The sequence below is a fragment of the Pleurodeles waltl genome, chromosome 10, assembly GCF_031143425.1.
Source record: "Pleurodeles waltl isolate 20211129_DDA chromosome 10, aPleWal1.hap1.20221129, whole genome shotgun sequence".
Taxonomy (NCBI): Eukaryota; Metazoa; Chordata; class Amphibia; order Caudata; family Salamandridae; genus Pleurodeles; species Pleurodeles waltl.
Window position 1 is genome coordinate 2,474,698 of NC_090449.1, and position 15,304 is coordinate 2,490,001.

The 15,304-nt window shown below is 55.6% G+C and overlaps 1 protein-coding gene across 1 annotated transcript in view; it reads right to left on the minus strand.

Moving 5' to 3' along the window:
* Positions 1-15,304, minus strand: part of LOC138260864 (semaphorin-3F-like) — a 447,618-nt gene that overhangs the window by 18,192 nt on the left and 414,122 nt on the right. The window contains exons 16-17 of the mRNA XM_069209297.1: positions 13,074-13,141; positions 9,032-9,165 (exon numbers count right to left, since the gene is read on the minus strand). Of these exons, the coding sequence (XP_069065398.1) occupies positions 9,032-9,165; positions 13,074-13,141 (202 nt within the window). The remainder of the gene's footprint in view (positions 1-9,031; positions 9,166-13,073; positions 13,142-15,304) is intronic.

Below are 15,304 nucleotides of genomic sequence, written 5' to 3' on the forward strand. Positions count from 1 at the left end.
CTCAACATCCTTCCCAGACTGCAACGACAGCAACCACCCACCCATGTTTGCTACAAGGGAGGCAACATAATCGAGGCCGGGGAAAGGGTGCAGCCCCCAAAGGGACTGCACCTACTAAGCAGTGACTCACCAACCCTCCCTTCTGACCACCTAACACCTGCTGGGGGAAGACTGCAGAGTTTCTGTCCCGGTGTGCAGAAATCACCTCTGATCAGTGAGTTCTAGATATGATATCGGGGGGTACTGTCTAGAACTCGCAGAAACACCACTAAACATTTCCCCTCACAGACACAAGCGTACCCCAGAACATCAGCTTCGGCTCCTAAAGGGAGGAAATGCATACATACAACACTCCTCGAAGGAGCCCTAGCGCCCTTGCTGTCAGACCACAGTGGGAAAGGGTTATACTCCCTCATTCCCAAAAAGGACGGGTGATTAAAGCTCATCCTCGACATCAGACCCCTCAACAAATACATCCTGTCTGAGCACTTCCACATGGCCTCGTTCCAGGCGGTCATTTCTCTGCTGCAACTAGGCGACTTCACAACTGTCTTCCACCTGAAGGATGCCGAGCCCACGCGCCCATCCACCCAGCCCGCTGCAGGTACCTCTGGTTTGTGGGAGGTGGTCAGCAGCATCACCAGTTCGAGGTGCTGCCCTTCAGAGTGACCACAGCTCCCCGGGGGGCTACATAATGCACACACAAGACACCATGCATCTTTTGCACAGTCGAGGCTTCACCATCAGTGCAGCTACATCCCATCTCCAGCCCCTACATGTGCAGTCCTTCCTAAGGACCATACTTGGTTCCCAAATAGGGCAGGCATTCTGCAGCCCAACGTGGTACAAGCATTTCAAACAATGCTAGCGCTTCTCAGCCACATCGCCAGGTAATGGTTGGGACAACCGCATGCCTCCTGGGTACGATGGCTTCTTGTATAGCCATAGTCCCCCGTGCATCGTTGCAGGAGTGCCTAGTGGCACAGCGGTCAGAAGCAGGGCGTCAGTGGGAGAATCTAGCGTTGAACTGGGGCAGTACTCATCACTCTCTACACTGGTGGAACACCAGCAAGGTGGGTCCTTCTTGGACCCCATTTCCCAAATGACCATCACCACTGACACCCCCGGTCTGTCTGGGGGGCACACTTACAAGACCTGACTGTACAAGGTATGTGGACACCCCATCAACATGATCTTCACATCAATCATCTGGAGGTGTTGGCGATAGTTAGCTCTCAGGGCCTCCCTACCACTCATTCAATACAAGGTAGTTCTTGCCCGGGCAGACAATACAACTGCTGTGTTTTACTTGCAGAGAGAGGGTGTCACCCCACCTCAGTTGTTAGCCCTAGCACAGACCATTTGGCACTGGGTACAAGGCCCATCTCGCTTTATAATACATACTCGGGTGGACATCCACTTTGCAGATCTGCTCAGCAGGATGCATCAACAAGTTCACAGGTTCCACTCCTGTACTTCGGCTGTTGGGTGTTTCCCCGCATAGATCTGTTCTCCACCACTGAAAACGCAAAATGCCCAAACTTCACCTCCAGGTTTCCACAACCACAGTCCCTGGGCAATGCTCTATGAATGAACTGGGGAGGGACACCAGTCTATGCTTTTCTGCCTTTGTCACTTTTTCCATTCATGGTTCTGAAGCTCCAGCAAACATCCCTCCCCCTCATTCTAGTAGCCCCAGCAGGGGCCAGAGAGCCCTGGTTCCCCACACGCCCTGAGCTCTCAAGTGCCTCACGCGAAGTTTCCCAACAGGCTGGATCTTCTCTCTTAAAATCAGTGCACTCAGACATCCCAACCCCAAACAGCTCAACCTTAGGATTTGGCTCCTGAAGTCCTAGAATTGGGGTACCTTAATCTGCCAGCAGAATGCATGACCATACTTAAGGAGGCTTGCAGGCCTGCTGCTAGAGCATGCTATGTGGCCAAGTGGAAACGGTTCATACACTACAATCCCCCTAAAACTGAAAACATTGATTCCCTAAAATCAACAGTGCAAGGCACTGTTTACCTGCTGCATCTGCGAATGTCACACTCTGCCTATATTTCGTTTAGGCTTAACTCAGCTACTGTCACTGTTTGTCTCCAAAATAGGCCGCACACTTTGCTTTTTTTAGGGTGCCTGTTATCAAAGCCTTCATGGAAGGGCTCATAATGGTGATTTCTCACCACGGGTGCCACCCACTCCTGTGTGGAACCTAAACATTGCTCTCACTAGGCTAATGGGCTCCTTTTGAACTGCCCCACTCTCTTCCCCTGCAGTTCTTTCCTGGAAAGTGGCTTTTCTGGTATACATCACTTCCCTTCGCCGGGTTAGTGAGATACAGGCACTTACCCTGAAAGAATCTTTCTTCCAAGTGCACCATGATGGGTGATCCTCAGAACAAATCATAAATTCCTGCACAAGGTGGTCTCAAGCTTCCATCTCAATCAGACCATTGAGCTCTCACTGTTCTTCCCAAGTCACCAATCAGTAGCAGGATGAGCTCTCCACACATTAGATATCATAAGAGTGCTCATGTGTTATATGGACAGAGCAAAACACTTCCACCAAATACAGCAACTTTTTGTCTCCTTCTTCAGGCCGCACAAGGGGTGTGTACTGTCCAAAACAGGTACTGCTTGGTGGTTGGTCAAATGTATACAGACCCGATATCCTAAGGCCAAACCCCCTACGCTGGTCCCTCCTAAACCACACTTAATTAACTAAAAAGGAACTTATTTGACTTTCTTGAGTAATGTTCCTATCCATGACATCTGTAAAGCAGCTACATGGTCTACTCCCGCATGTTCACAAAACATTAGTGTGTTGCAGTTTTAGCCTCCAACAAGCCAGTGTTGGTCTGGCTGTCCTTCGCGCACTTGTCCAAGTTTCTGCAACATCCAGAGGCGAGCCACCACTTCCAGGAGGCCTGCTCCTGAACCTTACGGTTGATGCACATCACGCGCGTCAATAGCTACACGTGCCATGGTTGGAAAATGTTACCCTGTAAGCATCTTTGTGGTAGTAGTGCTGTAGAGTCACCTGCGGCCTCCCTCCTCCCCGGACGCCTCTCGGTGTTGCAGGTGTTTGTCTAAAACTTTCATCTATGATTTTTCCTACGCATGGTAATCTGTTCTGAGTCTGTACGCTCCAGCTACGTCTTCACCCTGCGGGCAGAAAAAGCAATCTAACAATGGTGCTGATTGCCATGTGCATGTCGTGACACGATCTTGTGACTCGAAAGACTTCTTTGAAGAAAGAAAACCTGCACATGTCTGCACCCAACACTAGATGGCAGGAGTGTGCAGCGCATGTGAATCTACAGCACTACATGCCACGAACAGATGCTTGCAGGGTAAATAACATTTTCCTTTCCGTGTAAGACAAACGCAGACCTGTAAAGCGTGGGTGAAGTCTCCGTTGATGAGGGCGATCCCATTAAACTGCGTGTTGGGGAAGTGGGTGTCCGCGGATGCGTTTTGTTGTCGCTGGGAGAACAGTGCGGGTGAGTTGACACCTAAACCCACGGCTCTTTAACAAGAAGTCAGTGCTGAAACCTTACACAGTGAGTCATTCTGCTCTGTGACTGAATTGGGCTTTTTTCCTCTGCCTTGTGTTGAAACATTTCTTAGTATGCAGCTGCTAAATGGAGCAGAAACAAAGCAGTAACATAAATCAAGTGTGGGTTGTGTCTCCTGGTGCAGTGTGGATGGGGTTACAAGTTGTGCAGGTCAGGAAGCGTGAAACCAAAAACAAGTCTCTAAAGAAAAACAAGGTGTCATTTTGCAAACCCGCCAGTAGATGGCAGCAGAGCGCACAGAGTGGGGTCTGCAACACTTCAGGCTGGGGAGCCCCTACAATCAGCTTGTAGCCTCTGACAGCTATGAGAAGGGGTGCCCTGCAGCCCCAGGGGTGCGCACCCGCCCCTTTCAGCACTGTGGGTGTCTGCATGTGGGAGTCCCAGGCACCACCAGCACGTTCTGCAGGGGCCCCCATCACAGGGCCCCCCATCATGTTGTGTAAGAGCACTGCCTGTCAGATGCACGATGCCCCCTTCTAGACAGTGACATCCCTACACCTGCTGAACTAACGCTTCCTGGGTGGGAGCCCCCCTTAATTTGTGAAGCTGGGTTAGGGCAGCCCACAGGCACCGGATTGCAGCTTATTCAACCCCCTTATAAGCTTCAAACCCAGGGGGTCCCCTGGTGAAGAGCTGTCTAGAGGAACGTGAAACAGATTGACATTTGGCTGTTGGAGGGCAGAGCCCCCCGCAGTACCCCACTAAAGCTGTTTGTGTAACCGGGATACGGCCGCATCAAACACCTGCTCATTACAAGCAAGCAGGGTGAGATGGGGGAGCCCCCACCCCAGAGAACAAGCAAGCAGGGTGAGATGGGACAGCCCCCCACCCCAGAGAACAAACAAGCAGGGTGAGATGGGGGAGCCCCCCCACCCCAGAGAACAAGCAGGGTGAGATGGGACAGCCCCCCACCCCAGAGAACAAGCAAGCAGGGTGAGATGGGGGAGCCCCCACCCCAGAGAACAAGCAAGCAGGGTGAGATGGGACAGCCCCCCACCCCAGAGAACAAACAAGCAGGGTGAGATGGGGGAGCCCCCCCACCCCAGAGAACAAGCAGGGTGAGATGGGACAGCCCCCCACCCCAGAGAACAAGCAAGCAGGGTGAGATGGGGGAGCCCCAGAGAACAAGCAAGCAGGGTGAGATGGGACAGCCTCCCACCCCAGAGAACAAACAAGAAGGGTGAGATGGGGGAGCCCCACACCCCAGAGAACAAGCAGGGTGAGATGGGGGAGCCCCCCACCACAGAACAAGCAAGCAGGGTGAGATGGGGGAGCCCCCCACCCCTGAGAACAAGCAGGCAGGGTGAGGTGGGACAGCTTCCCACTCCAGAGAACAAACAAGCAGGGTGAGATGGGGGAGCCCCACACCCCAGAGAACAAGCAGGCAGGGTGAGATGAGCTGGTATGATGGTGGGTGGGTCTCCACTCCTCCGCCCCCCCCCCCCCCCCCCCGGCAGGGCGAGTCCAGAGCTCTGGCTGGATCAAGAGTGTCTGGATAGAGAGTGTCCCAAGCTCTCCCTGGATGGAGAGTGCCTGGAGCTCTGGCTGGATGGAGAGTGCCTTGACGGAAAGTGTCTGGAGCTCTGCATGGACATAGTGTCCGGAGCTCTGACTCCGCTCACAAGGACCAGCAACAGTGTGCACCGCTCACAATGACCAGCGACAGCGTGCACCGCTCACAAGGACCAGCGACATCATGCACCGCTCACAAGGACCAGCGACAGCGTGCACCGCTCACAAGGATCAGCGACATCGTGCACCGCTCACAAGGATCAGCGACATCGTGCACCGCTCACAAGGACCAGCGACAGCGTGCACCGCTCACAAGGACCAGCGACAGCGTGCACCGCTCACAAGGACCAGCGACAGCGTGCACCGCTCACAAGGACCAGCGACAGCGTGCACCGCTCACAAGGACCAGCGACAGCGTGCACCGCTCACAAGGACCAGCGACAGCATGCACCGCTCACAAGGACCAGCGACAGCATGCACCGCTCACGAGGACCAGCGACAGCATGCACCGCTCACAAGGACCAGTGACAGCATGCAATGTGATGGATGGATTAGACAATGCGTCAGAACTGCTCAGAAGAACCTAGGACAGCATGCACCACTCACAAGGACCGGCGACAGCCTGCAGCGCTCACAAGGACCGGCGACAGCCTGCAGCGCTCACAAGGACCGGCGACAGCCTGCAGCGCTCACAAGGACCGGCGACAGCCTGCAGCGCTCACAAGGACCAGCGACAGCCTGCATCGCTCACAAGGACCAGCGACAGCCTGCACCGCTTACAAGGACCAGCGACAGCATGCAATGTGATGGATGAGACAACGCGTCAGGACCACTCACAAGGACCAGCGACAGCCTGCATCGCTCACAAGGACCAGCGACAGCCTGCAGTGCTCACAAGGACCAGCGACAGCCTGCATCGCTCACAAGGACCAGCGACAGCCTGCATCGCTCACAAGGACCAGCGACAGCCTGCACCGCTCACAAGGACCAACGACAGCGTGCACCGTTATGGAGGCATGAGGCACTGCACCAGCACCACACACAAGGACGAGTGACAGCATGCACCCCTCACAAGGACTAGCGACAGCATGCACCCCTCACAAGGACCAGAGACAGCCTGCACCGCTCACAAGGACCAGCGACAGCCTGCACCACTCACAAGGACCAGCGACAGCCTGCACTGCTCACAAGGACCAGCGACAGCCTGCACCACTCACAAGGACCAACGACAGCGTACACCGCTCATAAGGACCAGCGACAGCATGCAATGTGATGGATGAGACAACGCGTCAGGACTGCTCACAAGGACCAGCTACAGCATGCACCGCTCACAAGGACCAGCGACAGCATGCAGTGCTCACAAGGACCAGTGACAGTATGAACCCCTCACAAGGACCAGCGACAGTATGAACCCCTCACAAGGACCAGCGACAGCATGCACCACTCACAAGGACTAGCGACAGCATGCACCACTCACAAGGACTAGCGACAGCATGCACCACTCACAAGGACTAGCGACAGCATGCACCCCTCACACAGACCAGCGACAGCATGCACCGCTCACAAGGACAGCATGCACCGCTCACAAGGACCAGCGACAGTGTGCACCGCTCACAAGGACCAGCGACAGCGTGCACCGCTCACAAGGACCAGCAACAGCGTGCACCGCTCACAAGGACCAGCGAATGTGTGCACCGCTCACAAGGACCAGCGACAGCGTGCACCGCTCACAAGGACCAGCAACAGCGTGCACAGCTCACGAGGACCAGTGACAGCATGCACCGCTCACGAGGACCAGTGACAGCATGCAATGTGATGGATGGATTAGACAATGCGTCAGGACTGCTCTGAAGAACCCAGGACAACATGCATCACTCACAAGGACCGGCGACAGCCTGCAGCGCTCACAAGGACCGGCGACAGCCTGCAGCGCTCACAAGGACCGGCGACAGCCTGCAGCGCTCACAAGGACCAGCGACAGCATGCACCGCTCAACGACAGCCTGCACCGCTCACAAGGACCAACGACAGCCTGCATCGCTCACAAGGACCAGCGACAGCCTGCATCGCTCACAAGGACCAGCGACAGCCTGCATCGCTCACAAGGACCATCGACAGCCTGCATCGCTCACAAGGACCAGCGACAGCCTGCACCGCTTACAAGGACCAGCGACAGCATGCAATGTGATGGATGAGACAACGCGTCAGGACCACTCACAAGGACCAGCGACAGCCTGCATCGCTCACAAGGACCAGCGATAGCCTGCATCGCTCACAAGGACCAGCGACAGCCTGCATCGCTCACAAGGACCAGCGACAGTATGAACCCCTCACAAGGACCAGCAACAGCATGCAGCGCTCACTAGGAATAGTGACAGCATGCACCGCTCACAAGGACCAGCGACAGCATGCACCACTCATAAGGACCAGCGACAGCCTGCACCGCTCACAAGGACCAGCGACAGCGTGCACCGCTCATAAGGACCAGCGACAGCCTACACCGCTCATAAGTACCAGTGACAGCATGCAGCGCCCGCAAGGACTAGTGACAGCCTGCACCGCTCACAAGGACTAGCGACAGCATGCACCCCTCACACAGACCAGCGACAGCATGCACCACTCACAAGGACTAGCAATAGCATGCAGCGCTCACAAGGACTAGCAACAGCATGCAGTGCTCACAAGGACCAGCGACAGCATGCACCGCTCACAAGGACCAGCAACAGTATGAACCCCTCACAAGGACCAGCAACAGCATGCAGCGCTCGCAAGGACTAGCGACAGCATGCACGGCTCACATGGACCAGTGATAGCATGCACTGCTCACAAGGACCAGCGATAGCATGCACCGCTCACAAGGACCAGCGACAGCATGCAGTGCTCACAAGGACTAGCGACAGCATGCAGTGCTCACAAGGACTAGCGACAGCATGCACCCCTCACACAGACTAGCGACAGCATGCACCCCTCACACGGACTAGCGACAGCATGCAGCGCTCACAAGGACTAGCAACAGCATGCAGTGCTCACAAGGACCAGCGACAGCATGCAGCGCTCACAAGGACTAGCAACAGCATGCAGTGCTCACAAGGACCAGCGACAGCATGCACCGCTCACAAGGACCAGCGACAGTATGAACCGCTCACAAGGCCCAGCGACAGCATGCACCGCTCACAAGGACCAGCGACAGCATACACCGCTCACAAGGACCAGCGACAGCATACACCGCTCACAAGGACCAGCGACAGTATGAACCCCTCACAAGGACCAGCGACAGCATGCACCGCTCACAAGGACTAGTGACAGCATGCACCGCTCACAAGGACCAGCAACAGCATGCACCGCTCACAAGGACTAGCGACAGCATGCACCGTGATGGAGAGATGAGGCACTACGCCAGCACCACACACAAGGACTAGTGACAGCATGCACCGCTCACTAGGACTAGTGACAGCATGCACCACTCACTAGGACTAGTGACAGCATGAACCGCTCACAAGGACTAGCGACAGCATGCACCGCTCACAAGGACTAGCGACAGCATGCACCACTCACAAGGACCAGCAACTGCATGCACCGCTCACAAGGACAGCATGCACTGCTCACAAGGACCAGCAACAGCATGCACCGCTCACAAGGACAGCATGCACCACTCACAAGGACCAGCAACAGCATGCACCGCTCATAAGGACTAGCGACAGCATGCACCGCTCACAAGGACTAGCGACAGCATGCACTGTGATGGAGAGATGAGGCACTGTGCCAGCACCACACACAAGGACCAGCGACAGCATGTACCGTGATGGAGGCATGAGGCACTGCGCCAGCTCTGCCCACAAGGACCAGCGTCAGCATGTGCTGTGATGGAGGGATAAAGGGCAGGTAGCTAGGGACTCTGTGGCCTACAATACAGACAAGGTAAAAAAAAAAAATCACACCTACCACTTTTCTTTGGGAAGACCCCTCTCTCTGCAGCAGCCACTTGACGGTGGCCTGGGGAGAACGTGGCTGACACTCCAGGAAGACACTGGTTCCTTCAACTCCAAACTGTGTGGTCTCCTGTAGGTGCCTCTCCACTGCAGAGGAGAGAAGGACAACACACATCCTTACAAGAAGGGCATGAAACAGTGTGTGCAAAGGACAGAGACACGTCAACGAGTGCTTCCTCTGCAGAGACAATGTGTAAACTGACACGTCAACGAGTGCTTAATGTGTAAACTGACACGTCAACGAGTGCTTCCTCTGCAGAGACCATGAGTAAACTGACACGTCTACGAGTGCTTCCTCTGCAGAGACAATGAGTAAACTGACACGTCAACGAGTGCTTCCTCTGCAGAGACAATGAGTAAACTGACACGTCAACGAGTGCTTCCTCTGCAGAGACAATGAGTAAACTGACACGTCAACGAGTGCTTCCTCTGCAGAGACAATGAGTAAACTGACACGTCAACGAGTGCTTCCTCTGCAGAGACAATGTGTAAACTGACACGTCAACGAGTGCTTCCTCTGCAGAGACAATGTGTAAACTGACACGTCAACGAGTGCTTAATGTGTAAACTGACACGTCAACGAGCGCTTCCTCTGCAGAGACAATGAGTAAACTGACACGTCAACGAGTGCTTCCTCTGCAGAGACAATGAGTAAACTGACATGTCAACGAGTGCTTCCTCTGCAGAGACAATGTGTAAACTGACACGTCAACGAGTGCTTCCTCTACAGAAACAATGTGTAAACTGACACGTCAACGTGTATTCAATTAGCATCATCTCTATGGTTAAAATTAACACCCTCCCATGTCTTCTGGGCAAGATCTTTTTAGGCCAATGAAGATGGTATATTTGAACTTAGAGGTCATTACAAGTTACATTTCAAAGTTTTGTGCTAGGATTCTTCGTGGTCGAAGGAGACTCCCCTTTCTTTACATGTTTATATGTGATGTCTCAAGATCCACTGAGGGGTTTCTGCCTCAGGGAAGATGATTATCCCCTATGCCTGGTTGCCCCACACCACATCCCTCCCTGCTTCTTTGCTCTGTTCCTGGCAGCCCCTACACCACATCTCTCCCTGCTTCTTTGCTCTGTCCCTGGCAGCCCCTACACCACATCCCACCCTGCTTCTCTGCTCTGTCCCTGGCAGCCCCTACACCACATCCCTCCCTGCCTCTTTGCTCTGTCCCTGGCAGCCCCTACACCACATCCCACCCTGCTTCTTTGCCCTATGCCTGGCAGCCCTTTCACCACATCCCTCCATGCTTCTTTGCTCTGTCCCTGGCACCCTTACACCACATCCCTCCCTGCTTCTTTGCTCTGTCCCTGCCAGCCCCTACACCACATCGCACCCTGCTTCTTTGCCCTATGCCTGGCAGCCCTTTCACCACATCCCTCCATGCTTCTTTGCTCTGTCCCTGGCACCCTTACACCACATCCCTCCCTGCTTCTTTGCTCTGTCCCTGGCAGCCCCTACACCACATCCCACCCTGCTTCTTTGCCCTATGCCTGGCAGCCCTTTCACCACATCCCTCCATGCTTCTTTGCTCTGTCCCTGGCACCCTTACACCACATCCCTCCCTGCTTCTTTGCTCTGTCCCTGGCACCCTTACACCACATCCCTCCCTGCTTCTTTGCTCTGTCCCTAGCAGCCCCTACACCACATCCCACCCTGCTTCTTTGCCCTATGCCTGGCTGCCCCACACCACATCCCTCCCTGCTTCTTTGCTCTGTCCCTGGCAGTCCTTACACCACATCCCTCCCTGCTTCTTTGCTCTGTCCCTGGCAGCCCCTACACCACATCCCTCCCTGCTTCTTTGTTCTGTCCCTGGCAGCCCCTACCCCACATTCCACCCTGCTTCTTTGCCCTATACCTGGCTACCCCACACCACATCCCTCCCTGCTTCTTTGCTCTGTCCCTGGCAGCCCTTACATCACATCCCTCCCTGCTTCTTTCCTCTGTCCTTGGCAGCCCCTACACCATATCCCACCCTGCTTCTTTGCCCTATGCCTGGTTGCCCCTACACCACGTCCCACCCTGCTTCTTTGCCCTATGCCTGGCTGCCCCTTACACCACATCCCACCCTGCTTCTTTGCTCTGTCCCTGGCAGCCCCTACACCACATCCCACCCTGCTTCTTTGCCCTATGCCTGGCAGCCCTTACACCACATCCCTCCCTGCCTCTTTGCTCTGTCCCTGGCAGCCCCTACACCACATCCCTCCCTGCTTCTTTGCTCTGTCCCTGGCAGCCCTTACACCACATCCCTCCCTGCTTCTTTGCCCTATGCCTGGCTGCCCCTACACCACATCCCACCCTGCTTCTTTGCTCTGTCCCTGGCAGCCCCTACACCACATCCCACCCTGCTTCTTTGCCCTATGCCTGGCAGCCCTTACACCACATCCCTCCCTGCCTCTTTGCTCTGTCCCTGGCAGCCCTTACACCACATCCCTCCCTGCTTCTTTGCTCTGTCCCTGGCAGCCCTTACACCACATCCCTTCCTGCCTCTTTGCTCTGTCTCTGGCAGCCCCAACACCACATCCCACCCTGCTTCTTTGCCCTATGCCTGGCAGCCCTTACACCACATCCCACCCTGCTTCTTTGCCCTATGCCTGGCAGCCCTTACACCACATCCCTCCCTGCTTCTTTGCTCTCTCCCTAGCAGCCCTTACACCACATCCCACCCTGCTTCTTTGCTCTGTCCCTGGCAGCCCCTACACCACATCCCTCCCTGCTTCTTTGCTCTGTCCCTGGCAGCCCCTACACCACATCCCTCCCTGCTTCTTTGCTCTGTCCCTGGCAGCCCCTACACCACATCCCACCCTGCTTCTTTGCTATGTCCCTGGCAGCCCTTTCACCACATCCCTTCCTGCCTCTTTGCTCTGTCCCTGGCAGCCCCTACACCACATCCCACCCTGCTTCTTTGCTATGTCCCTGGCAGCCCCTACACCACATCCCTTCCTGCCTCTTTGCTCTGTCCCTGGCTGCCCCACAGCACATGCCTCCCTGCTTCTTTGCCCTATGCCTGGCTGCCTTCTCATCCCCAGCACACTCTCCATCTTGTATCAGCTCCCCAGCAGCCTCCACCCCCAATCCTCACAACTTCACGCACTGCAGACAAGCAACTCGTCCTCTCCCTCTCTGAAGACCACACCTCCCCCAGAGAAAACTTTAGTGAAGTCATGAACCACGTCACAGACTGGATAAAAGCCAACTGCCTAAACCTAAACACAGAAGAAACAGAAGTGATCATCTTTGGGAACAACCCCTCCCCCTGGGATGACTCGTGGTGGCCCTCTGCTCTCAGACAACCCCTCCAACCCTGACCGAACACACCTGAAATCTCAGCTTCATCGTAGACAGCAAACCCGTGGCATCATCCTGCTTCCACCAACTCTGCATTCTTCGCAAGATGTTCAAATGGATACCCGCCGAAACCAGAAAAACAGTAACCCAGGCAACCATCACCAGCAGACTGGACTACGGAAACGCCCTCTACCTAGGACTCCCCGCCCAACTCGTCCGCTGACTCCAGACCATCCAGAACGCAGCGAGACTCATCCTGGATCTACTCAGAAGGATCCACATCACCTCCTCAAGGACCTACATTGGCTGCCTGTACCCAAGAGATGCAAGTTCAAGGTCCTGACCACCACCTTCAAAGCCCTCCACACCATCGGACCCAACCTCATTACCCACAGACTCTCCTTTCGCTGACCCGCCAGAGTTCTCTGATCAACTAACCTCACCTGTGCCCTGATCCTGAGAATCCACAGCGCCCGAAGCGTAGGCCGCGCTTTCTCCCACCTCACTACCAAGAACTGCAATGACCTACCCACCCACCTGCGAACCACGCATACCCTCACCGAATTCAGGAGAAAACTCAAGACATGACTCTTTGAGGAATAGCCAACCAGCTTGCAGCCACCACTCCCAGTGCCTGGCTGCCCCACCGGGATGATAAGTCATGCTCTACAAATCGATTTGCATTTGGACTCACCCTTGGCATTGAATCCTCGGCACTGCCTCAGGGGATCTCCATGCTTGATGTCCTGGCGCCGACTCCTCCTGCAGAGAACAATGCAAAGGGCTTCCGTGAATTACAGTGCGTGAGAGCACATCTGGCGGGACCGAATATGAGTGCTTTCGACGATACAGCACTCAAGAGGTAATATGGTAAGACAGCACTAGAGCACATCTGCGAGACAGCAGATAAGAGGTCATATGGCAAGACAGCATGTGAGAGCACATCTGGTGAGATGCACACTAGAGGTCATGAGCCTGAGAGTGCACATGTGACAAGACCATACACAAGAGGTCATATGGTAAGACAATGCTTGAGAGCACACCTGGTGAGACGCACACAATACGTCATATGGTAAGACAGCACATGAAAGCGCATGTGACGAGACCACAAACAAGAGGTTGTATGGTAAGACAGCACGTGAGTACGCATCTGATGAGATAGCACACGAGCTCATATTGTAAGACATCACATGAGAGCGAATCTGACAAGGCAGCACACAAGACGTATGTGTATGGTAAGAATGCACATGAGCGCAACTGCGCACGAGTTTGAATGGTAGGACATCCCATGAGAGCATATCTGGTGATACAGCACAGTACAGCTCATCCGTGTGACTGCGTGAGAGCGCGTCTGGTGAGGCAGCGCATGAGAGCGCATCTTGGAGAGGCAAAGCAGGAGAGTGCATCTGGTGAGGCAGCGCATGAGGGCGAGGCAATGCATGAGGGCGAGGTAGTGCATGAGGGCGAGGTAGTGCATGAGAGTATCTGGCATGCAGTGCATCTGGCGAGGCAGCACATGAAGGTGCACCTGGCGAGGCCGCGCAGGGGAGGGAGTGCACCTGGCGAGGCCGCGCAGGGGAGGGAGTGCACCTGGCGAGGCCGCGCAGGGGAGGGAGTGCACCTGGCGTGGCCGCGCAGGGGAGGGAGTGCACCTGGCGTGGCCGCGCAGGGGAGGGAGTGCACCTGGCGAGGCCGCGCAGGGGAGGGAGTGCACCTGGCGAGGCCGCGCAGGGGAGGGAGTGCACCTGGCGAGGCCGCGCAGGGGAGGGAGTGCACCTGGCGAGGCCGCGCAGGGGAGGGAGTGCACCTGGCGAGGCCGCGCAGGGGAGGGAGTGCACCTGGCGAGGCCGCGCAGGGGAGGGAGTGCACCTGGCGAGGCCGCGCAGGGGAGGGAGTGCACCTGGCGAGGCCGCGCAGGGGAGGGAGTGCACCTGGCGTGGCCGCGCAGGGGAGGGAGTGCACCTGGCGTGGCCGCGCAGGGGAGGGAGTGCACCTGGCGTGGCCGCGCAGGGGAGGGAGTGCACCTGGCGAGGCCGCGCAGGGGAGGGAGTGCACCTGGCGAGGCCGCGCAGGGGAGGGAGTGCACCTGGCGAGGCCGCACAGGGGAAGGAGCGCACCTGGCGAGACAGCATAGTACAGCTTATCTAGTGTGACTGCATGAGAGCGCATCTGGCGAGGCAGCACATGAGGGCTGTAGGAGGCTGGCCTGGTGTGTACCTATGGTATCACCTTATACCAGCTCCAGGTATCCCCTCTCAGTGAAGTGTAGGCAGTGCCTAGAAGCCAGGCGCTCTAGAGGTAGCTGTGGATGAGCAGCCAAGGCTTATCTAGAAGACATGCAAAGCTCATGCAATACCACTGTAGTCACACAGCACTCACACACAAGAAAGAAAGCACTTAGGACCACATTTATGGAAAGTGGCACTGCACCGAGTGTAGAGCCACTTTCCCTGCGCCCCTTAGCACCCCCCTACCGCCACCATGTGTGCGCTGTATTTAAAATACAGCGCAGCACGGTGCATGGTAGGGGGCAATAGCGTCATTTCACATGATGCTATTGATATACTCGCAGGAGTAGCGCCAAAATATTGGTGCCACTCCTGCAGAGTACAGAGGGCTCATTGTAAAGAATGTCTAACGCCTGCTCTGAGCAGGCATTAAAAATGCCGTAAATAATGGTGCAAGGAAACCTCACAGATTTCCTTGCACCATTTTTCCGGCTCCCCTAACGGGGTAACACCCCCTTTGCATACATTATCCCTGGCGCAGTAATAAAGTAGCGCAAAGGGTTACAGAGTGGAGCAATGCATGCATTGCACCACCCTGTAAATACGGCGCAGGGATTTCGGCCTCGTTGGGCCACATTAACGTCAAAATTAATGATGTTAATGGGGCTCAAGGTGGCGCTAGGGGACTATAAATATG